Source organism: Scatophagus argus, chromosome 2, assembly GCF_020382885.2.
Source record: "Scatophagus argus isolate fScaArg1 chromosome 2, fScaArg1.pri, whole genome shotgun sequence".
Classification (NCBI taxonomy): domain Eukaryota; kingdom Metazoa; phylum Chordata; class Actinopteri; family Scatophagidae; genus Scatophagus; species Scatophagus argus.
This window is the reverse complement of record NC_058494.1, coordinates 23,635,278-23,660,063: the sequence shown is the minus strand read 5'-3', so window position 1 is coordinate 23,660,063 and position 24,786 is coordinate 23,635,278. Positions and strand designations below refer to the sequence as shown.

Here is a 24,786-nt window from a genome sequence, read left to right as displayed (position 1 = left end):
CCTGTCTTTACACATTGTTGGAGGGTGGGAGCACAGAGGAACAAGATGTGTTCTGGAAAGCAAGAAACTAATGCACGATCTTCACGCAATTAATGGCAGCCTGACTAATTAAATTCAGGTCTCAGCTAGTAACATGATTATTTTAGGAATGCAGAAGTGGTGCGGTGTGCGAGTGGCCACCTGTCTTCAGATGAAACTTACACTGTCAGGTGGAATCAACGAGTGCACTCGTGCAAAATCGTGCTCAGGTCAAGAGTGTGCGTGAGAAACTGAAGTTGATTGCTATCGCACCTGATGAGCATGTTTATTCTCTAGTAATACTGATGCACCCTTTAATAAGTAAAAAAAACGAAGCATCATTCACTTTAACCACCTTACGTAATTAAAAGATTACATTTTAGAGAGAATAAAGTGATCATACTATGCTGAAATGCAACACAGTAAGCTGTACAGTCATTAGTAAAGTAGGCATTAGTTCATTATGCCATACAGCACTAGAATGATTACTGATATGTGCACAGTTAAAGTTGCTTTATACCCACTGCAGGTTTAGAGTTGAGTGTAAAAGTGATGTTATTAATGGGTGGCTGTAGTTATTGAGTTCAGAGAAAGTTTGCTACACATGAGCAAATCAGGCTTTAAAATATTTTTATTGACTATTTCTTTACATATCAGTATGTGATGTGATAAATATTTCAACTCTACCTCCATGTAACCATATAACTTTTTTTCTGTTTTTGTTAAATCATTCTGATCTCCATGTTTTTTTTTTTCTAGCAATACAGGAAATACTTAAAAGAAATAAAGAATAAAAACAGACTTTTTTTTTTTATGAGGTCAAAATATTTTAATTAAAAAAATGAACAACTCATTTGTAAGAAGACTAGTCCTCCAACATTACATTTCCATCCCATTTTACAACAACGCACACACATTCACTCAGACAAAGTGACAGACAGCTACTGCACCTTTGGAACAAAATCATGCAGATCGACTTGCCATTATTAATTAACACCTCCTAGATTTATACAATCCAGTGCAGTACAGATGCATAAAATATTTGTTTTAACTTAAAGGATCGTATGTAGGATTTTGCACGTTTTAGCACATTAATCACAAATACTACACTGCTGACCATTTCCAAAGCAGCTGCTGCCGAGTCTGATGGGAAAATGAACTTCCTGGGATTTAACACTGCCTCAAGAACAAAATGCAAACTGCACTTCAATGACCTGAAACCAACGTCTGCATAAAAATTAGATTGTCAACGTTGAAAATGGTTAGTAAAAATGGAAAGTATACATGATTTGCAGTTGATGTGCTCCAACATGCAAAACTGCGAGTACAATCCTTCAAAAAGAGCTTACAACGGCCCTCACAGCGATGAAGGTTATTCAGCAATTAAGCCTTGAACAGCAGACAGGGATGTGAGCAAAATAAACTGAGGAAAAAATTAATATTATGTGATGCAACAGTTAATCTGTATTTACAAATGAATCAGAGGCAGAGAAAAAGCAATTCCTCCTCTACAAAGAAGCAATCACATCCCTGAGTACAGCGTTTGTTGTTATTCCAATCACTCAGACTCACTGCTGTGTGATCAGTTATTATCATAAAGTCCTTTCTGGTCGGCTCCAGGCTTATCACAATAGTGCGGCACAGCATCTCTACCAAGTTTATCCTGACCAAAGCCACCAAAGAGGCTCGCACCGAACATTAAAGAAACCTCAGCAGTGGTTTTAATGCTGCAAACCAAGCACAACAAAGTACCATGTAAGTCTGGGGACCTGCAGTGACAAAGTGTGAATAACAGCCAGACGGCCCTTCTTCAGTGTCATGGACATTCAGAGACATTCATCCATTCCCTTCAAGTGGCAGGAGCAGCATCCCAGTGTTGACTGATATTTGTGGGTACATCATTATCTCCTAGCTAACAAAGCAGTGGCAATCTCAGCCTGTTAGCAGGGGGCCTCTGCCCTCTCCGTCTTCTCCTCCTCTTCCTCCACATCTTTGTCTTTGTTCTTTTTGTGTTTCTTTTTTTTGTGTTTGTGCTTGTGCTCCTTGTGTTCTCCTTTGTCCTGGCTCCCGTGCTTCTTGTGCTTTTTGTGCTTCTTGTGTTTCTTGTGTTTCTTCTTCTTCTTGTCCGTCCCTGCGGTTCCCGAGTCGCTGTGGTTGCTCAGGCTGGGGCTGTGGGAGGCTTGACTGCGGGAGAGACTGGGGCTGCCGCTCCTCCCTCTCTCCGGCTCCGAGCCTTCGCCTTCGCTGTAGTCGGGCACAAAGGCCGCCTCGTCCGTCTCTCGACCCAGGTCAGAACACAGGCGCTGTCTCCTGGGCTCTGGGCCGCGGCTCTCCTCTCGTGCGCCTCCACTTTTGCCTTCCGCTGCTCTCTCCTCCTTTCCCGTCACTCCTCGTCCCTCCTCTCTTCCTCCTCTCCCCTCCTCTCTTGCTGCAGCTCTCCCTTCTTCTCTTGCTCCTCTTCCCTCCTCCCTCACGATTTTGGTTTTGGTTGGTTTGTCAGGATTGGTCTGTGGCATCCTGCTTCCTTTACCCTCTTCCCTCTGTACTCGCCCTTTCTTCTCTTCCCTCACTACTCCTCTCCTCTCCTCCCTCATTGCATCCCGGCCTTCGCTCCTGAAAGGTTTAGGTGCGTCAGTCTGCGCCTCTTTGCCTCGGCCCTTCTGTGGCACTGGTGAGGGCTCCTTGGGTGCGCTCAGTCCGTTATCCTGGCCTTCCTCGTCATCTTCTCTCTCCCACTTGGAGCGGGGAGGAGGCTGAATGAGCGGCTCCTCCCTGGCCGGGCTGGATGCTGGGCTGACACTCGGGCTGCGGCCATGGCTGTCCACGGGGCTGGATGGGGGCTGTTCTGCAGGTTTGGAGGGTAGAGACTTGTGGACTTTGTCTGAGTCCTGCTTTGTTTCTTGAGCTGACCTAGTGTTGAGGAAAAAAATACCCAGATATGTTTTTAAAAAAAGTACTGCACCGATTCAGACTGATCGTCAGACTCAAAGGGCGGTATAAAACAAAAATTATCAAAATTGTGATACTGTCTTTTTCATTCACTGCATTCGTCTTCCATGCAAAAACCTCTTACTCACATTTCCCACAATGCAACCTAGCCACTGACAAATCATTTGAAAGAATGAGTGTATTATGCTATGCATGTCCAGGTTTATTTCCTGTTTCCCAGTTAGCCAATCAACAGCTGAAAAGAAAATAAACTCTGACTCATAGCTACTGTAACTCCGAGCAACAAATCTGTACAAACTTTGATTCTTTTATTACCCTGACAGGAATTTGGTTTGCAGAGAGGGATTTAACATACAGATCACAATAAAAACAAACATATCCAAAGACATGAAGGAATTATGCAATCAAAAAATATATGTACATTTAATGACCAAGCACAGCAGACTCACCTGGAGGAGCTCACAGTGTGGCTTGTCAGAGTCTTACGGCTGATTCTGGGTTTATTCCTCACAGCAGACTCCTCACCATCTTTCACAGCTGGAAGAGGAAAAAGAGTTAGGAGGAGAAAAGGGGAAATGTGTTTAATCAATGCTGAATTATATGGCCCAAGACAAAATCAAAGTTATCATCTTTTCTCACACACACACACACACACACACAAAAATACAGATTCAAATTACCTTCTCTGTGAGCTGCAGCTGGTTTCTCTCCTGAGGGGACACTCCTCTCTGTTCTGTCCTTGGACACACTCCTGGGAAATTAGAGAATGTAATTACACTTATTAACTAACTGTGTTTACAGAACCATTACATATAACCACTATATCATGTGTTCTTTCAGTCGTGGATATGGATGGTGCTTTGACAAGCGGCAGGGAAACAAATCTAACAGACCTGTCAGATTTGGCAGCTCTTTCTGATGCTTCCCCTCTCTCTTTAGAGGATTCGTTTGGTTTCTCTTGATGGTCGGGGACTCTCCTGGTGATGGAAGATTTCTCTCCGATGGTCATTTTATCCAGAGAAACAGACCTCCCTCCTGCACTTCCACTACCAGAGTTCCTCCGTTCTGACCTCGCAGAGCGCTCTCCTTCAGCATCTCTCTCTGCTGTAACGGCTGCCTTCTGTGAGCCTGACCCCGAGACCCTGTCCCTCTCTCTGTCAGACACCATGACTCTGTCTCTTTCTCTGTCTGATGCTGATGCTCTGTCTCGCTCTCTGTCCAGTCCCGAGCTTCTGCTGTGATCTCTGTCTGAGTCCTGGGGTTTCTCTCCAGCACTTCCTGGTCTCTCTCTGGAGACTCCCCTCTCAACAGATGCCGATCGCTCTTTTCGTGCAGCACCTTCTGCTGCACTGCTAGACCGTTCTGCTTCAGATACGTTAGCAGCGGCTGAGCGGTCTGAGGAGGAGGTCGTCTTTTCAGGACCCAGTGGTGCTCTGTCTGGGGCTGCTGTCTCAGTGCTGCCTTTTCTCCCCAGATCTCTGTTCAACTTGATCCTCCTTTGGGTCAGTGGCTTCACAGAAAAATGAACAAAAGCATAAACAAAATTAACAAGAGCATTAAATAAGAAAACGATGTACTGATCAAGTCTCTCACATGTGGCATCTTTGTCTACCGGTGTTTGTGAGCAGTGCACAAGAAACAAACTCACCTGAAAGTCCATTAGAGGTCTAATGGGTCCTCGATCTGCATCTCCCCGGCCCATCTCACGGCTCCCAGGTAGGGGAAGAAGACCAGGCCTGTCTGAGGAGGGTGGGAGTCTGTGGAGCAGAGGCTGATGGGACACATGTGAGTGGGAGACCAGATCACCACCTCCCCCTAGACCATCTATTCTCCTCAGCTTTCCAGGAGGAGAACCGAGTAAGGAACGAGCTTCCTCTCCCATCCTCCTACGGCTGTCCACTTGGGAGGGAGGTGGGAGGAGTTGGACTCCATGTTGATGTGGGATGGGAAGGAGACCAGCACTCTGTGGAACATCTCTTCTCCCCCGGATGTCGTGGCTGGGTCGAGGGCCATCATGAATAGAGGCATGATGTAGAGGGAGGTTCTGGGAGGACAGCGGAGGGGTCTTAAGCAGGGCAGGCCTCCCACCAGAGCTTTTACTCTTTTCCTTTTTAGGGGTAGTTGAGCTGGGGGCATCTTCTGGTTTGGTTTTAATGGTCTTTAGCGGTTTAGCAACAGAGGAGGATGAAGATGAGGATTCTTTCTTTTTGGTCACAACCACTCCTTCTCCAGTTTTCTTTTTCACCTTGTCATTCTTTACCTTTACAGCCTCCGTCTTAACTTTAGGTTTTACCTTTTGACCTTTCTCTTTCTTAGTCTTATCAGTCGGGGTCTTCGTTGTCGACTTGGTTGAGGGTTTAACGGTTGCAGCAGTGCTTTTCGAGGCTGGAGCTTTAGTGGTTGCAACACCAAGTTGTGGCTTTGAGGACATGGGAGGTGTCTTAATGGGGGAAGGAATTTCATCCATTGGTTCATCTCTGACAGGCGTAGCATCACCTCTGTCCATCGACTGGTGTGATGGCTCAGGTTCCTCTCCAGTCTTCCTCTTCTTCACTTTTTTTGTCTTCAGGACTTTAGAACTGGACTTGGTCCCTGATGAAGAAGAGGATGGAGGATGGTGAGATGGAGCACCTCTTTCTTCTCGCCCTCTTCTTCCTCTCCCTTGAGGGGAGTAATCTCTAGATAATGGGGACAATCGGTCCCTCTCCCTGTCTCTGCTGCCACGACCTCTGTGATGTAGTGAGGGATGTTGGTTGTCATAGTCTTTGTAGTACTTGTACCAGTCTGCATAATCCTTCTCCCACTGTCGATAGCTATCTCTTTCCCAGCGCTCATGGCCACCAGGACTTGGACCTTTCAGTTCATATGATCCTAGTTCCCGAGGAGGAGGTTTTCGTCCACCAGGGCTGCGGCTCCGGTAGCCACCTGGAGAGCGAGACCGTGACCTAGATCTGTAGGGTCCTGGTCCTTCTGGTCCTTCCCAACCTCCTCCCCGGTAGGAAGGAGGAGAACGTGGTGATCCAGAGCGCCGATACCCGTATGACCTTGAACGAGACCGGGACCTGGTCCGTGAGCGTCCATAACTGCGTCCATTGCGTCTGGAATAAGGGGAGCGGGGATAAGACCGGCCATGGGAGCGAGAACGCGAGCGTGATCGACTGAGAGAATAAGAGTAAGATCTGGATCTTGATCTGGATCTAGATCTTGATCTGGATCTGGAGCGAGAGTAAGAACGGCTGAATGGAGAGCGACTATATGACCGGGACCTAAAACAGGAAATAGTTGAGAAAAAGACCAGAAAAGGAACAAGCGGAGGATAAATTAAGAAAAGGCTTTAAGGATTATGTATATGTAATTAATGTAAGAACTAAATCCAATTTTGATGCCCTTTTAATGAAGTTACCTCGAATAAGATGGTCTTCGTCTCTTTGGTGCATTTCTAAACTTCATAAGCTCTTTGTGGAAGTCTTTAGTAAATTCATCCAGTTTGGATGTAACTCTGAAGACACAAAGAGAAAAACACTGAAACTTTCAAAACTATGTGGAAAATAAGTACATAAGTCATCCATTGTCACTGCATCTGTTTGAAGACCCAAAGAGTAATGACTCACTTGTCCTGTCGGTGGTGCCGCTGTCTGTAGAAATCTTCCTTAGAGAGGGAGGGCTGAGAGAGGGAGGCTGGAAGAGTGACAAGCGGGGGCTGGGTACCAGGGGCAACCCAAGGAGGGTTGAGCACCGGTGGTCCTGGTGCATAAACAGGCTGAGGCTGGTAATTGATGGCGGGAGGTGGTACAAGGCTAGGACCAGAAGAGTATGGAGGGGGGTAGGGCAATTGTGGGGGTGGGTACAGGGAGGGAGCTGGGAACACTGGAGGAACAGGTGCAGGGGGTGGAGCTGTCTGGAGGTGAGAGGAGGGGTGGTCTCCTCTACTTCTGAAAGATCTGCTGCAAAGAGGAGGACAAAAACCACTGTGAGACACACATATCATATTACAAAGCAAACTTTCAGTCGATCAGATCAGTACCACAGACAGGTCTCACCTCTCCCAGTGTCTGCCTGCCCCTCTGTTAGAGTGGTGGTGCCGTGACTGGTGACCTAATCGAGTAGAGAGACAGATTGTTAGCTGCTCAGTGTCTTCTTTCAAGCTCACTTGATCTCCTTAAATAACCTAAATTAAACCTCTCACCTGAAGGATGAGTCGGCCTTGTAGGTGGGGGGAGGCCAACAACACTTAAGTGGTAGTTCTTTGGGGGAAAATTAGAGACAAAAAACGCAGTTACCACCAAAAGAAGCTATAGTTTCTTGTGTTCAGGATTCTACAAGTATATGCTAAGGGTGGTTGAAAGTCTGTAGGTTTCTCATTCAACTTAGTGAACAAATTGCACTTAAAAAAAATACAACAATCAAGTGGAAAACAGTCCTAACTCTGATCCTAAAAGGGACTGAACCAGCTAAGCCCAAATTCTTCATAACTCCAAATGAAATCAAGGACAGCAGATTATCTGCACAGCAATGTTGAATGTCTTGTTGTAGTAAGTCAGTGGGAAGGATTTAAAGCAGTACATGTTTATTCAGGTGATGAAGGCGGACTCACCCGTGATCCACTTTCTGAGTTCAATGATGAGTCTGGCGTCACAGAGGGTTCCGGATCCGTTTCACTACAATATAATCAGACACATTAAGATCAATTAAAAAGGGCTCTTCAATTCAAAAGTTCCTTCTTCCATTTGTGCTTTCATGTAAGCGTTTAGACTGACTAAACTCACCCTGGTGGGGGTGGTTCACCATGGCTCGTGGACTGCATAGGAGAATGGTGGTCAACAATGGGTGGAGGGGCTGGTGAAGCAACCTGTCCTTCAACAGCAGCAGCATGAGGAGGAGTAGGAGCAGCAGCAGTAGCAGATGCAGCAGCAGGTGCAGGAGGTGGGACCTGTGCTGGAGGTGTGGAGGAGGGTGCGCTTGTAGAGGAAGAGGGAGGGACATTGGCTAACAGTGGGTCCTGCTGTCTTGAGTGCAGAGGCCTGACCAACTGGAGCCGTGGTGGAGGTGGGGCTGCATTTTGGATCGACTTGCGCACACGTTTTGTGTATCCAGTCTCGTTCTTAAAGTTGTTCACAGCCTGCATGGAGGAGCACAGAAGATTTACTTTGAGATCAACTAAACTTAAATAAACAATGCAACACATCAGAATGAATGCACTCGATGGGCTTACCTGTCGAAGAAACTTGTTGGCAATGAGATTATCAGGTGAAACATCCGACTGTTTGCATGTGAAGCAGATGTGCTCCTCTGAGTCCAACAAGGCAGTCCTAATACCTGAAAACAAATACAGTCCTTAATTAGACAAAAGTTCACATATCTTATCTCTTTAACTTACCCTCAGCCTGACTAGTCTACATATATTTTCCTGCCTAATTTTCTATCTCCTCAAGAAGGACTTTCAGCAAATCCTGAGATGGGGCATGAATAATTCCAATACACTATGGAGCATAACATCAAGAGAATTTCTAACCACTGAAAATGAGAAATTCACTAACTACACAAAAAGCAGCATGTCCTGAGGCTGCAGTCTAGAGAGGCCACTGTTGGATAAATGTGTTATTTTTGACATTTTCACAGTAGATTTGTCCCTAAATGACTCTTTAACGTTTGTGCAAAGCACTTAAAGACAAATGTGGCAGGACCAAAACAAGCTCATTCTGCACTTGACAAAAACCAGTTTAGATTTCCTACACTTTTTGCTTGAACTGCCTTTTTTAAGACGGGTGATAACGGAGATTTTTATTACTAATGCGCATTACGAGTAAGAACTCACAATCGTCACAGTAACTGTTTCCACAGCAGGGTATAACTACAGCATCGGTCATCAGGTCGTTGCAGATGGGACACAAAAGTTCATCTGGGATCGGATCTGAATCATCCTCAGATGATGACTGGTCATGTGGAACAAATGGAGGGCGCTCCTTCTTTCCTTGTGCGTATGCTTCCCTGTAATAAGACAGATTTCATCATTTTGTTTTACTAGAAAAAAGAAAGCAACAGCAGCAAACTTCCATTTGACACTACTTAATGTGTTATGCAAATACAATAAGGGACACATACGCATCTATAGCGGGTATAGCGTATTCTCCAGTGCTTGTTAACATGGCTCCTTTGGTGCCTGGCTCTGCTTTCACCATGAAACTCTGAGGAATGCCCTTACTGATCCTTACTTGCTTGGGACCCTCCACACTTTTATCTTGGACCTTAAAAAAAATCCAAAAAGCAAACATTAACACTTTCCAACATTTACACAGCAGTTTGTCAAGTAGTGACAAATTTTAATCAACAGTGGTTAAATATGGTGAATTCATTACCATCTACACAAGTCCTCAAGATTAAATTCTATTATTTCACAAACAGTTTTTTAAACTAATGCATAACCAAAATCACCGTCTTTCCTGATCCTTAACAACCAACTTTGGATTCAGATGTGACAATCCTATAGATGATGTTACAAACTGCTGTATATATTATATTATATTATGTTCAATTCAATGATAAATAATAATAATTCAATGATACGTGGTAATTACCATCAGCATGGGGCACTGTCGAATGTAGTGACCGGCCTTTCCACAACGGAAGCAGGTGTAGTGAGCAGGTGGAGGTCCAACTGCCTTCTTGGAGTAACTAAAGAGACAAGTTCAATCTTCAATCTCAATTTTTTTTTTTTTTTTTTTAAGTTCATGTAGCTAATGAATGTTGTTGTTTAGTATGTTGATTCATGAGCTTAAAACACAGAACAAATATCTAATTCTAAAAAAAATAAAAACAAGTGTGTATACTGACTGTATCGGGTCATATTCGTGATTGGACTGAGACATCATGGCTTTAATCTTGTCCTCCTCTGATGCATTTGCGTCAACCAGGTTAGCGGTCTAAAATACATAATGAAGAGGGGGACAAAAGAAAAAAAAAAAGATGTCAATCCCACAAGATAAAAGGGACAAATCTAATAAACCTAAAAATATTTTCTGGAATAACAGCCGGTGTGTAAAAAAAAAACAAAACAAAAAAAAAACAGTACCTTGGCGAGTTGGGCAAGTGACAAAGAAGGAGAAGAATCAGTCTGCAGGAGAATCAGAGTACAGATATTAAAGATGTTAACATAATAATAGACATACAGTGGAAGATAAGAGCCCAATAGTTCCCCACCACATGTGTCCAAGTCCACTGAGTCTCTGCACCAAAATGAAAGTCTTTGTTGTGTAACAGAAGTGCATGAAATGATGCAGGTATACGAATCAAACATAGTTTGCTCATCTCGTGCATGATGTTGATGCCTCTGCTGACAGCACTGTGTCATAATAGACAGGAGTAACAGCTTTATATTTCCATTAAATAACTTTGGCTCAAAATAACGTATCCATGCTGGAGGTAATATGTTCTAGTGAGATGATACAGCTAATTGGAAAGTTTCAAAAAACTGACTGCTGCAAAAGCGAAATGACTGAAATGAAATGACATTAATGACTGTCACTGTATGGAAATCCTACAGAACTTCAATTCTGCCAAACTGCATAAAAGCTGACATGTAAAGCAAACTTGTACTCCAACTGCTCTTCCACATATACAAGTAAAGACCTGCTGATATTCAAACTATGGTTAAGTCCGAGAGCATCTGCATTAACTTCAAGCTATTTAGCCTTCATCAGCACATTCAAAATGTACACTGCTGGCACTTAAACCTGCAGAGATCCTAAAGCTTCTGCTGCGAGTGGCAGAGGATAATTTTCTGAAAGGAATACTTGGCATTTAATTTTAGCATGCAGTTTCCTTTTACTGCTCCCCAGAGATCTAAGTTTTCTCGCTGGCTTGTCAAAAGAAGCGGGCATAACTGTTAGTTACTCTGATCAAAATCAGCTCAAGACTGCTTTCTGTAAACTGATGAGCTAGCAAGGCTTGGTGCCAAGTTGTTTTAATAAAAACGCAAACGCTGTCAAGTGTCAAATCTGTACAAGATGAAGGAGGGGAAAAAAGAAAAAAAAAAACAAAACACTAACACAAATTGTCAAGTGTTTCCTAAAACAGCCCCTATGCCACTACAAAGTCAAGGGTGAAAGCAAGCGCAGGGATGTCTCTGTAATGCAGGTCAGGAGTCAGAAAACTAGTAAGTCTTATGCACAGACAAAAAAAGTCATACTTTACAACAACCAACCAAAAAAGATGCTTTTCCTAACTGTTAATAATTTTCTTTAGGTAGATAAACAATCGGGGCAGGGTGGGTTTTCTAGCAGGATAGGCAGCGCTCGGAGGTAACACTGGGTATTGCAGAATGCTGTGGAGGGAACACACAGGGATCTGGTGCAAGCGGTTCTGACACTGAACCACTGAACAACTTTATTGACAGGTTCTGCAGCTTACAGCTTACAGGACACACTACACCAGTATACTTCTCACTGCTGTAACCATAAGAAGGCCTCCAGAGATTGACAAGATATTAATGTTGCTGATGATGTGTCAGAGTACTTTGTGATCATGTCACAACATTATATGTCAGGGGCCAAGTCACAGCATCTCACTTGTCAAAACTAGCTTCTTACTGACCCCACAAGCGACAGTTGTAACAATACACTTTGAACTAGTACCTGCATCGTCGTGAAACAGACACTTGGGAATCTGAATTAATTCAAAGCTTTTAACTCACTAGGATGAAACCTGTGAGCCTTTAATGTTTAAGGGTTATGTGCAGTCCATACTCAGTGCAGAATAGAACATCTTCATAGTGAAATTGAACATGACAAAACAGTTGACATTGGCAAATGTTACTGAACAGATGTGAGTATATTAAAGTTTAGCAGGGAAAAGTTTCAAAATAAAAATCACTGGAGTCTCCACTCACAACTTTAGTCTGGTAATTAAAAGTTAATTACAATAAATCCCAGCCACACGTTTTACTTCATCGGGTTCTTAAACCACATAATAAATAAAATATTTTTCATAGAAAATAAAATGACAATGAATTATAATACAAAAATACCATATTGTCCTTTCACAAACCCCTGTAAAATACATTTGACTGGCCTGAAGCAGGCTACAAAACCATTTCATTATGAAATACAATCATTAACAGTTTAAATGGTTTCTCAATCAGTTATTAAGTGGCAACAGTTCAACATTTGGTCCGTTCAGAACATTAAAAAACAGTGATGGTTAGTCTGTTGTTTCTCATTTCACATTTTCAACCTTTAATCAGCTAATTTCAAAAACTGAAACCCAAGGTTCTCAGAGAGAAACAACAAACTATTTTATCCGTGGTAACTCAAGGAAACCCTCCCGGAAAGACATCAAATAACATATAGAGGTTGAGATCTCAACACAAATGTAGCCAACACACAGTGAACAGAAGATACACACAACTCAATTATTGCTGACAGAATGTTCTTGAGAAAGGTGACTAAAGCCAGAAAGAGGGGGAGAAGGAGAGAGGTGAGAGAAGGAGAGAGTGTTGTTTTGGGGTTTGTTTTACATACGGGTCTGGAAGATCCCACCACAGCTGTGTCAGAACGATCTCTGCAGAAACAAGCACAGGACAGAAAGAAGCCATCAGTTGTCAACAAAACTCAGCAGTCAAATTGTTTACCACAGTAACTGTGTATAAAGAGACCTCTATCTATAGTACACCTACAGGAAATCTGATGTGAACCTGTGCATGACTTAATAGCAAGTTTACAACTTCCAGTAAAACTTTTATATTTTAAATACACATACACAATGAACGTCCTGCCAGCAGGTTTTACTCCACCAATTGGAGTCCGGCGGACGATCACGGACGAATGTTTCGGGATGTGGGCTTCATCATCTGTGTATTCTGCAAAACATAAGAGACAAATAAAAAAAAATGAACAGGGCATGATGAAACCTAAACAACATCACCCACAACTGCTCACAAAATACATTATACTTCTGAAAAATGAGACCAGAAAACATCACTTCTGGATAAAGTATATCAGATGTGTACAGACAAGGGCTGAACAGTTTTGGAATTTTAAAAAAAGCAATGATTTTGATGGTCACTCATCATTAAGTGTTTAGATGTCAAAAGAAAGCGGTCTCAGAAAACACTTGATAGTGTTACTTCAGATAAGTGATAGAGAAAAAAAATGGACAGTTTGATCTTATGAGAAGTGACCGAACAGCCATTTGTCATTATGAGATGTTCTGTCAAATTAAAAATAAAAAAATAATAATCTGTCAATCCTTACTACATTTTTACATCAGCCCAACCTTAACTGAAAGATACTGGAATACCATCTTTAAAATTGATTTGCCAAAGCAATAAATCACTGGTTCCAGCTTCATGTAGGTTTTGAACTATTAGTTAAATAAAAACAAGCAATCTGAAGACGCCATCTTGTCCATCTGGAAATTGCCCAAGATGTTTTCCCCATATTATGATTTATCCTAGACACCTAGGCCCATTTATTTGAATCCAACAATTAAAGTAGCCTTAAAATGTGTGTTACAACACACACAAACACACTACGGCTTAGACCAATTTTCCAACAGATCGGTGGCTGAAATGGACGGAAATGTCCGCTTATCATGTGTTGTTACTCAAGACAAGTTTGTCAAACATTTCGTAATGTGTCAGCTCATGACTTACCTTCTCGAGTCTGCGCATTGGTGATCTGCAGGTCGCAGTCTGTGGCCTTGAGGCGCTCTCGGCCCATAATCTGCCTTTTAAGCTCACTGAGGGTGATATGCAGCCCATCGAAAGTGACTGTGTTGTAGTCCAGTTTGGAAGAAAACTTATAGTGAACACACGACATTTTTACAGGTCTAAGCACTTATGTCAATCAAGCACAAGGGAAAAAAACACAGGCCTGGTATAACAAAATAAAAAGCGTCAACACTGTACACAGGAGGCTAAATCTGGTGACTTTAATAGGTAAACCTTCTTTATATTCGCTGAAACACTGTGGACATAGAAAGGACTAAAATAAGGAAGGGATCAGCTCGCAGATGACGACAGAGTTCTTGTTATTGCCAAAGAAAAATGATCGTGGCTTGAGGCCAGAGCGCCATTGAGAGGCGCAGCGTGCCTCGTCAGTTCTTGTTAGAGTCCGATAAAACACAACAGGGTGCCACCAAATCCAAGAGAGTCCATGCAGCACAGTGTAAATCTGTCACATGGATGTAAATGAGGCCAAGTCCGTCGAGAATTGTCCTTGGTGGAAAGCCCGGGCCGCCGCGCTGCAAGCCGCTACTGTAGCTAGCAGCGGGCCTGGGGTTTCCTTAGTATCAGTCCTTGTGGGTAATGTTTTTCCGTTTCAGAACAGTTCTTATTTTTCAATTCAGAACAAACACTACCGAGATCCTCAAAAAGTCCAGAAAACTTGATGGGACGAGTCCCCAAGTGTTATATTACCGCCGTTAGAGCTCAAAGGGATTATCCTGAAATCGAAATTTACCGTTTAAATGTTAAATTAGCTAGTGAGCTAATGCCAAGGCTAACATGCTACACCTCGAGATTAGCTACCGGTGCCACTCAACACAATATGAAAACACTTATCTAACAAAAGCTAACAGCTAATGGTTAACGGTGCTACGCTAGCAATGTTGTCCAAGTTAGCTGTCGAATTAATCGAAGAAAATCCATCAGTTACGCAGTTAGGGCGTAAAAATTCCTCTTCAGTACACGACCATTTCCCTTAATCTAAAGTGTAAAGTTATGTATCCAGACAATTCTTCAGTTTTAATCCATAAAATCCATTTCGGTCGTCCAAGCTGTTTCACTCCTCGCTGTTTCATCAAAATGGCGCCGCACGGAACCGGACGTGGTTGCTTCCAAAGAGTAAATGAACTCAAGATGATTAACTTCGTTATTACTGTGGACAAAAACAAAAAATAAAATCTCTGGTCTAGGAAAAACTTACCCCGTATCTAATAAAATTGATCATACCATTAATATCCGTATGTTTCGCTGTTAAGTCTATTTTTTGCGACTGTGTTCTTAACCCTTTTGTGAAGTTTGTGGATTTATTACACAATCCAGGTTGTATAATGATAAACAATCTTGATTATTTTTTTTCTTTTCTGGCAGAAATTGGCCTCCATAATAGCATAGGCTTATTTAGCATACGCAAACTGTCTACTACTATTTTGTAAACGTTATCCATTTATTTCAGAAATCAACTGATTCAGCCAATTCACGTTCTTACGTCCAATTCACGGTCTCGCTGTAGCAGCACCTTTGTGCTTATCAGGAGTCAGAAGTGAATTATCTTGGTTTTTTTGTGTTCTTTGGTTTTTCTATGGTATTTGTCACGGACACTTGAATTTGTGTTATCAGTTGGAAAAGGCGATCAAAAATCTCTCTTATCATGTATTTTGCCCTTAATTTCATTGTGATAGTATATTAATAATTTACCAAATTTTATGTACTACAACTGGTTGTTTCCTGCTGTCCTCCACAGGTAGCGTGGCCGAGCGGTCTAAGGCGCTGGATTAAGGCTCCAGTCTCTTCGGGGGCGTGGGTTCGAATCCCACCGCTGCCAGGTTTTTTTGTCATGAGTATCTCTAAAAGAGACTACGTCCAACGGGTGCAATACAAGAACCTAAAGTCATGTCACGGAAGTAACCCTTTCCTCTAAGTAAGTGTTACACTTGAGGATGGTAGAAGTCGTGAAGTAGAAGATATATGTACTTGAAGCTATGTTGACCCAGTACCCAGAGAAGTTTATCTTTGAAGTTTAATATGAGCATTAGAGTGACTTTCAGCTTAGTGCTTTGGTTTCAGAGCCTGACTAACTTTGCTTTTGTAAAGTTTGTTTCAGTCTCATTTCTAGATGTTGTTTTCACTGAGCTCTGGTTTCTTATTCCTTATATACTGACTGGAACTAGACATTTTCTTCTGTACATCAGGGGTAGCGTGGCCGAGCGGTCTAAGGCGCTGGATTAAGGCTCCAGTCTCTTCGGGGGCGTGGGTTCGAATCCCACCGCTGCCATAGTTTTGTCATGAATTTCTCTGCAATAACACCACCACCAACGAAAGACAAAGAGAGGACCCTATCTACTCATTAAGTGTTACACCTGTGGACAATAGGCAGTGCAGAATAGAAAGTAGACGTGTACCTGGATGTAATTGACAAATTCCTTAATCAAACTACAATCTCAGTCAACTTTCATCCCAAAGATGTACTTTTCTTGTTGTGCCAGCACATCCTGGTGGCCTTTTTCTTGGTGTTAGCAAGAAAAGTTCCACACTGTGGGACTAATTAAGATCTTAGCTTATCAACAAGCTTTTCATCATGGAAAAGGTTCCGTGATGACACTTCTCGAGGTAGTGTGGCCGAGTGGTCTAAGGCGCTGGATTAAGGCTCCAGTCTCTTCGGGGGCGTGGGTTCGAATCCCACCACTGCCAGGGTTTTGCCATGAGTAAGTCTCCCTCTGTAGAGTAGAAGTAAATGTGGATCCATTTACTCAGGCTTTAGTTCAAACTGTCAAGAGATTCATACAGTCAACATAACAATTGCAGAATAAGTGATGATCTTGTCAGCTAAAGTCTCATGGGGCCAGTACAGGAAGTTTAAGTGGCATTAATCATGAATTTCATTTTTACAAGGGATCATCTTCAGATACAGACAGAGCAGACAGCTGTTTTCAGTAAAATCCACTGTTATCGGTGGGAAGGACAAATATAATAAGAGTACAAAATCCTTAAATGACATCATACAGGGTTTTATCCTTAATCTCTCTTGAACATTACTCTATTCTATTATACCTAATGGCACTAGACGTCTTCATGTTTGCGGCAGAGGTAGCGTGGCCGAGCGGTCTAAGGCGCTGGATTAAGGCTCCAGTCTCTTCGGGGGCGTGGGTTCGAATCCCACCGCTGCCAGGGTTTTGTCATGTGTATCTCTGAAATTACAAGGACCTGAACTCATATGTAAAGGATGACCTTGTGTACTCAAGAGGCAGTCACAACAGGTGTTGTGAAGCTGCGAATGCTGTCTTATCACCGCCTCTAACACAGCTTGCTCATGCATGCTCACACGTATGGGGGCTGTATTCTTCACTGTTTATATATTTGTACCTGGCTTGCACAGTCATGTCTGTTCCCACTTATGCAAGGACAGACATTTGAATGTTCTCTCCCACACAGACACCTGAGATGTGTCTTGTCCAGTACGTTGCAATAACACTACACCTCGAACCCCAGTCAGTTCTCTCCAAGGCACACGTGTGTTAATTTATAAACTTTATTTGAGGTAAACAGACACTCGGTGGCATAACCACAAGGGCAGAACCTTTTGTTACGCTTGTGCTCGCATGCTTACGCAATCCACACACTCAGACACAGTGAGAGACGGTCAGAGGGACAGGTCTAATGCATTTAATGGGGTTTCGATTTTGAGCTTATAGGTACCTAAAAAGCAGGACATTAGGCTGGTTGGTCTGTGTCTTTACACACTCCCTTGCACATGCACACACACACACACACACACACACACACACACACACGTCAGATAAACTGTAGATATACAGGATTTACTGTAATAGCATAACAAAATTACATACAAAGAGCACAGAAATTTTAGAGATCAAAACTGTGTTGTTGTTTCATGAATAGATGTTTTTTTTCTTAGAGTTAGGCAGCAGTAAAATCATATTGCTTCAGACCCGAGGTGGAACAGTTAGATGATTGATCGATTGGTCAGCTGATGGAAAAATAATCTGCAGCGTCTTTGATATATTTTGTTTCTGCCAAACACTTTCTGATTTCAGCATCCCAAACACAAGGTTTTGCTTAATTTATAGAGCTTAATTCATCTGTGTTTTGGACTGTTGGTCAGACAAAACAAGCAACTGGGTACTGGGAAACTGTGCGTGATTTTCTTCACTATTGATCTATGTTGTTCTAATCTGGGCCTCCTCAAAGTCTTTACTCCTTCTTTACCAAGAAACTGAAGCGTTTGCTGACATATATATATATTCCTCCTGTGTATTCCCACTTCCTGTTCCTGTCCTCTCAGACAGGCGTGGTTCTTCTGTTGGCTGCACAGTTTCCAGGCAGAATCTCTGTGTTGTTGTGAGCAGCCACAGTAGTTAAATCCTCCTCTTCCATGTCTATTTTACCGTCTTTGAGAGGCGAGGCCAAGGTGTAGAGCATGAACTCTGAGCCCACAGTCACTGGGGACGACAAACCTGCCATGACTTTGGACTCGGCGGAGATGGACGGCTCTCGGTCTCGCATCAGGGATGTTCGAAAGGACTGTGAAGCGGAGTCCCCTGCACTGTGGTTGCTCCTGTAGCTGTATCTGCGGCAGCGGTTCTGGTAGTAGCGGTTGCGGTGGTAAGATGAATTGCGGGAGATGGGCGGCTTCATGAGTGAAGGCCGGCCTTTTGTGCGAAGCTGCCGGTGCTTCTCTATGAACACGTGCACTGCCAGGACGCCCACCATCTCAGCCAGCACGAAGGACAGAGCTCCAAAATAAAAAGACCAGCCGTAGGAGTAGCTCTTCTTGTTGTCGCTCTGGCTGGGGTCATCTGAGTTGGCTGATATGTACACAATGATGCCAATAATGTTACTGAGACCTGGAAGGGTTCAGAGGGATTGAGAGGCTCAGATGGACGATACGTACATAAGTTTGGGTGCATGCACGTTACATTTGCGTGTGTTTCTGACCTGCAGAGACAAAGAGAATACCCGCGCTGAGGATCACGTTGTAGCGTGACTTGTAGAACTCGCTGGCAGCCACACACACTCCTCCGAGAAACAACAACCCCACGCTGAGGATGGGGAAGAGGCTGGAGGCTCGTACTGCTCCTGGGGAGAACAGAGGGGGCAGGGGTGGTTAGGTGGCAAATATCTGGGATTTCAATCACGGGAAGTTAGATCTTACAGTTACAGATTTGTTACCCACGTAATAAATACTCTGCAGCATCCTGCTCGTAGTCTGCATCTTCGGCAAAGTGATCAATGTCTTTGCAAACGCCTCGAAATGTCCCTGCAGAGACACAGAGAGAAAGAAAAGGCGTCACAGTACATCTGTTTGATAACTACTGCGTTACCCAACTCTGTTTCATTTTATAACATGACAGACAACCTGTATAATTAATGTGAGTCACGGTGCATGTGATCCAGTACACTCTGCATACTCAGTGACTTGCATGGTGCTAAATGTGATGCTCACCATCTAGTGGGCTGTACTGTATCGATGTGTTTCCTGCTTTTATATAATTCAGCTCCAGGCTTAATACAAAATATTCTGGAAAATTTGATTTGCACATCAAAACATGAGAGCCAGGGGGAAGTGATGTTTGTTTCCATTTAAGCTTAAGATGAAACGGTCCCTTCTGGCGACCCTTTTCAAAGGTATGATGTGGACATGAGTTTTGAGCAGTTTAACCCGAGACTGGTTTTCCATCTCAGATAGTTTAATGTGGAAGGCCTGAAGTATCCAGTATTTCAAATGCAAAAATTTGAGAGTAGTCATTAAAATATTTTTTGGAAACTTTTTTTTTCTTCTTTCATCTTTCATCATTCATCATTCTCAGGACCCTACTGGTTGTCTTGACCCATAGGTTGACAACTAATTCAGCCAGGCAGAGGCTCATTTTTTATATTTCTGTCATCTAAATTTTTAGTTCTCTAGGGAGGCACTAGAAAATAAACACAAGTTACCACAGTAACAATGCAGCATATTTGAAATGCAATGAAGTGAAAAGTGATTTCACATGACAAGTTAGTAGAAACCAGGCAGGTTTGATAAAAATCAGAGGCATTTTAATTTTACACAGAATAATAAATAATAAGCTCATTTTTCAACTGGCTGGTTAACAATTCTACATAATTATGTCAATAAATACAGACTTGACCACACTCCATGTTCTACTGTACAACTGACAGGATGTTTACCAGTGAAATTTGATCAACAATAAACTACAGTTTGACTTGAATGAGGATGTAATTTGCATGAGTCCAGATGTTCCACATCAGCAACCTGAGTTACATTCGCATGGCACTAATGTTTGTGCTGCCAAAAACTCTGCAAACGTCCTCACGACATCTTTATTCCCCCACCAAAATGACGACAGCCTTCACAGAAAAAAGTAAGGGAGCCATCAGAAGCAGAAAAGTGAGAGAGGTTCACGATGTTGAAGCTAGAAAGGCAGGACAACTCAGACCAGCTGCCTTTCCAAACGTTTTCTGTGTTCTTACTGCCATGAATGCTTGTGTTTGGGCTCACTAAACCTGCACAGGGGATCTCCAGGCACTAAATGTTGTCCAGAACCGTCCAAACCGTAACACACAGTAACAACCTGCTGTCATAACCTGTTAAGGCTTTGATGCATTTCAATGTGGACTTTGAAAAATCAGCTGCACACGTTTCCTGCTCTCGTAAACCTTTGGCCCAGCAGAGCCTTTCAACATTTGCACACAAGGGAATATATTGATGAGTGTGTCCCTGTGTGCTACACTGATTGACCGGTATTGATGATGTGACTTGGGTCGCCATGGTTACCAAAACAAAACTCGTTCAATGCGCTAAAACTCGGCCACAGAGAACAACAAACTGCTGAGAAACCATTTAGTTAAGTTACTGTCAGGACGCGGTGAGAGGCGAGGATTTGGGTTTGGGTTTGTTTTGCACCTGTTTTCCCTCCTCCAAACGGTAACAGACAACTTCTGAACACTTTTATTATGCAGCGTTAGAACCATCTGTCTTTCTTCAAACTGGTTCTTTGGAGGACAATGTTGTTGTAGCTGGATATGAAATAACTGAAGCAGATACTAACTGAAACCCATCATAAATGCCAGTGGGAAATGAAATGATGTCTTTGTTACGTCTATCGCCAGTTCTTGTTGCTGTCATTTTGCACAGTTAAAAAAATTAACTCTTTCTATTAAATCCTATAATTATTTATCGCACATAAAGCACAGACAGCCTTCAGCTTCCCGTCTTTCTGTCTGTGTGCAGACTGACACACACACACACACACACACACACACATCTGTTGAAGCATTGATGTGCTCTGCATGTTTTATTGCATCTCCATTAAACCATTTGGGGCACAGCAGAGGGAGGAGGAGGCGGAGAGGGATGAGCGTGAAGTGTACGAGGGAGGAATAAGAGAGTCGAACGTTTTCATTTCGTTCAGAAAATTCACAAAGCAAAGCAAACAGAGGATGTCGAGTTTGAGAGAGAGAAGCGCTCATTCAAGAGCAATAAATAATTGAACATGTCATTTCCATGCATCAAATGATAAATCCATCTGTGTTTTTAAATGGTCACTCAAAGTTAATGAAGCCTCTTTTTCTGAAAGAAATTTTATTCAAAACCAGATGAAGTCGGTGCCACTGATTTGACAGAAGATTCGTGTCGGCTGGAGTTTGTGTGATTTTGTGGTTCTGTATGTTACGTGCGCCTGTGGAGCATTTGAACTGCTCACTCGTTAGACATTTACAGTCAAGGCGAGTTTCTTATGTGGAGGACTGGACACATTTACTCAGTACAAAGTATTCTTGCATTTACTCAAGTATTGTACGTACAGTTTGATGTACTTGTACTCCAGTATTTCCATTTTATTATTACATACATACATGCTATTTACTACACTACAACTCAGAGGAGAACTCTTTCACTTCACTATATTTATTTGACGATTAAAGTTACTAGTTACTTTATAAAGCATACAATACTATTGTTATTGTTAATCAATTCAGCAATTTAAAGGTTAAAATTATCTCTCACTTCAAAACGCTGCTTGTGAACTTTATAGTACTTTAACACTCACAGAGCCCGTTTTACTGAATCACGTACCTTATTTCTGAAACTTAAAGTACATTTTACCAACTTTACACACTTGTACTTGAGTAAGATTTTCAGGTAGTATAAGGAATATTTCTGCATTGTGGCTTTGCTTAAGAATGTGAACACTCCCCCCTGGAAGTAACACGTCTCCTGCAGGTTATTTGTTACTCATATAATAATATTGCTGTTAAATGTCTGAGAATCCTTTGAGCCCATCTGCTCCCTGTTTCAGCCTGATGCTGAGGCCCATAAAACTCACTCAGGAGTTTTGTTTCCTACCTTCGGTGCAGCAGGTCCTCCATAGCCCCGAGTGGGTCAGGACCTCCTCGTTCTTGCGGACCGTCTCGTTGTCACCTTGGCTCTTGGAGCGGCACATCCCGCGGGAGTACAGCCAGTAGTCTGTGCCCACTGCGATGGTCATGAGGCTGAAGGCGCAGAAAGCCCCCGCCGTGGTCAGCAGCATCATCCCACCCCGGTTACACAGCCTCATGTCGGCCCAGCCTCCTCCTCCGCCTCCTCCTCCAGCACAACACGGAGGGGTCCTCCAGAGACCCGCGGGTTTTACAAACTGTTCCCCCGGTGTCTTATCTTTGTGTGGTCGGCTGAAGGGAAGTCACATGCTGTGCGCATCTTGCAGCCTGCACCAAACAGCTGGATTAAGTGTGCAGGTTCATTCAGGACGCGTCATTTCCCCCGAAAGTACACGCAGAAGACTCGTTTGAGTTGGGACGTGTCCATGTCTTGTTGCCGTTTAGTCAGTAGTTCGGCTGGAGAATCAGAGAGGATACAAAATAGGATGAGAGGCGAAAAGTGGAAAAAATCATCAACAACAAAAAAGAAAACAAAGAGAAAACAAACGACAGCAGCAGCGCTCCTGTGGACGCTTTCTAGTTCCAGTGGCACAAATTAGTGTGGCGCTCAGTGCGGGATAATCCCACTTTACCCTGTGTGTGTGTGTGTGTGTGTGTGTGTGAGAGAGAGAGAGAGAGAGAGAGAGAGCTTACATGAGCTGTGAAACCTCCACAGTTCAGCTCTGTGGACAGCAGCGACCACAAGGTTTAGTCAAACTCAAAGTTTTCCATCATGAATTGATTGCACCAAAAATATATTTAAAAATGTAATCCCAGTGATTTTCTTGCTACAGACCTGATACTTTCTGAAGTGATTGTGATAGGTTATCATCTAAAAAAAATAATCTCTTTCCAATGTCAAGAATGAGCTTTTAAACTCAGTACATAAAGTTTTATTTGCGTCCCTGGAACTGAATTACGCTGCAATGGATTCGTGGGCTTTTACAGCCCTCAGGTATGGATATATGTATGTAAATAGTATAGTATAATGAACTCTATGTAGACAAAAGTATTGGGGCACTTGGCCTGGCTCACAATCTCCGTTCCAGTTCATCCCAAAGGTGTTGGATGGGGTTGAGGTCAGGACTCTGTGTGGGCCAGTCAAGTTCTTCCACACCAAACTCATCCAACCATGTCTTTATGGAGCTTTAAGCTCTGAGATTTCCCTTCAGTGGAAATCTTAATGCTTCAGCATACCAAGACCAATATCATCCTCTATGTGTAAGTGCAGCCAGATTTGAGAGACTGAAAAACATCCCAATATGACACCTGAATTCATTAAGAAAGAGGTGTGTCCCAATACTTTTGTCTATATAGTGTATATACAGTAAAAGTACTCATTAAATAGTTATGCTTTGTATTTCCAGGTGTAGAGTTTCATAATTTTAGACAAACGGAAGAAGTATGAACACAATATTTTGAGTTTGTGTACAAACATCTTAGAAACATTTTTAACGCTAACATCGCATGCACTTTTTTTTTGGTCAAAATGAGTTTTTTTTATTCATTACATGTCCACTGTATTAATACCTTCATCAGAATTACATCCACCAGCACATGAGGAGGCCTCTTCACCTGAATAAAGAAATACATGAAAATATAAATATTTAAGGTTTTGAATATGAAGTGAGGAAGCATCCGCAAAGAAGCCAAAGCAATCAAAATGAATAAAAATGTGGTTTCCCATTTATAAAATAAGTACATACAGTTCAGTGAAATGCAGTTCACCTACCTTAATATGTCTGAAATATTTACATATTTTTCTTTAATGCCAATACACTACATTTATCAGCTTTTTTTGTTGGCAAAAACAAACTTATAGCAACTTATAACAAATGTTCAAACCCAGAAGTGAAGTTGCAGGTATGAAGTCTGATCAACACCAGAGGAGACCTTTTCAGTCATTCATATTTATACTTGGATTCCTTATATTTTTATGGAATATAAAGCAGATCCCAAAACCGATGAAAGAGAACAGAAAACCTCACAAATACAGTGGACACAATTAATTAAAATAATTCAGCAACAATTCTGATAATTGATTTATTTATGACTGAAGCCATTTTAATGTTCTGCATCTTATTTTATTGAACTGGATATTTTTGGCTTTGAAGTGCTGCAAGAAACTCATGGGAACACATGTTGCAGATTTTAACTACTTTCTGATATTTTACAGACTCAACGATTATTCATTATTAACTATTTTATGTCTCTATATGTGAGCAGAACCACATTTGAATGACCCAACATTTAAGAGTTTTGTCTTCGTAACTCACAATGTGCCTTAAAAGTTACTTTTAGAAACTTCCTGCTGAACTAACACATTAATATGTACTCATAAGCCCATCTAAAACAAACCAAAATATCATCTGGTTGAATTTTTCATCTAACAAACCATGTCTTCAAACTTTTTTATAAACAAACTTGGGTTTGAGTTTTTTTTATGCAAACTGTTTATTTGCGTTTTTTCCTGTTTTTAACTAAATGAATTCGTAACAGAGATCATGCAGTCACCACACACCGAGTTGTTCTTCGTAGCTGTCAACATGGACACACTACACTTAATCTCAAGAACTTCCTCAACTTGAATGTAACATCTGCTGCTGGGTGCAGAAGATTACTGTTGCACAGAGCTCACCTGATCTGAGATGTACACCCCAGTAAAA

General features: G+C 42.4%; 2 protein-coding genes and 4 non-coding genes across 7 annotated transcripts; 4 read left to right on the top strand and 2 right to left on the bottom strand.

Annotated features, from left to right (window-relative positions):
- Positions 1-820: 820 nt before the first annotated feature.
- Positions 821-14,817, bottom strand: LOC124049892 (E3 ubiquitin-protein ligase RBBP6-like). Of its 2 annotated transcripts, none has more exons than XM_046371998.1 (20): positions 13,616-14,817; positions 12,721-12,820; positions 12,483-12,522; positions 10,037-10,078; positions 9,799-9,887; positions 9,543-9,639; positions 9,070-9,212; positions 8,783-8,955; positions 8,180-8,283; positions 7,734-8,086; positions 7,562-7,625; positions 7,154-7,211; positions 7,008-7,062; positions 6,579-6,911; positions 6,371-6,466; positions 4,616-6,233; positions 3,861-4,477; positions 3,648-3,718; positions 3,417-3,504; positions 821-2,928 (listed from the first exon to the last, which is right to left on the bottom strand). In XM_046371998.1, exons 1-20 carry the CDS (start codon positions 13,779-13,781, stop codon positions 1,959-1,961), a joined length of 5,277 nt encoding a protein of 1,758 aa, XP_046227954.1. In that variant the 5' UTR covers positions 13,782-14,817; the 3' UTR covers positions 821-1,958. The 2 variants fall into 2 exon arrangements, with proteins under 2 accessions (XP_046227954.1, XP_046227963.1); XM_046372007.1 differs by having other exon boundaries at positions 6,579-6,908.
- Positions 14,818-15,427: 610 nt separating this feature from the next.
- Positions 15,428-15,509, top strand: trnal-aag. Its single transcript has one exon. It is a non-coding gene; the product is annotated as a tRNA-Leu (tRNA).
- Positions 15,510-15,877: 368 nt separating this feature from the next.
- Positions 15,878-15,959, top strand: trnal-aag. The gene has a single exon. It is a non-coding gene; the product is annotated as a tRNA-Leu (tRNA).
- A 334-nt stretch (positions 15,960-16,293) lies between these two features.
- trnal-aag lies at positions 16,294-16,375 on the top strand. The gene has a single exon. It is a non-coding gene; the product is annotated as a tRNA-Leu (tRNA).
- A 395-nt stretch (positions 16,376-16,770) lies between these two features.
- trnal-aag lies at positions 16,771-16,852 on the top strand. The gene has a single exon. It is a non-coding gene; the product is annotated as a tRNA-Leu (tRNA).
- A 694-nt stretch (positions 16,853-17,546) lies between these two features.
- LOC124049884 (voltage-dependent calcium channel gamma-3 subunit-like) lies at positions 17,547-24,667 on the bottom strand. The gene is made up of 5 exons (XM_046371987.1): positions 23,651-24,667; positions 22,050-22,537; positions 18,879-18,962; positions 18,641-18,781; positions 17,547-18,549 (listed from the first exon to the last, which is right to left on the bottom strand). The coding sequence occupies exons 2-5, from the start codon at positions 22,258-22,260 to the stop codon at positions 17,984-17,986; spliced, it is 1,002 nt and encodes a 333-aa protein (XP_046227943.1). The 5' UTR covers positions 22,261-22,537; positions 23,651-24,667; the 3' UTR covers positions 17,547-17,983.
- Positions 24,668-24,786: the final 119 nt, after the last annotated feature.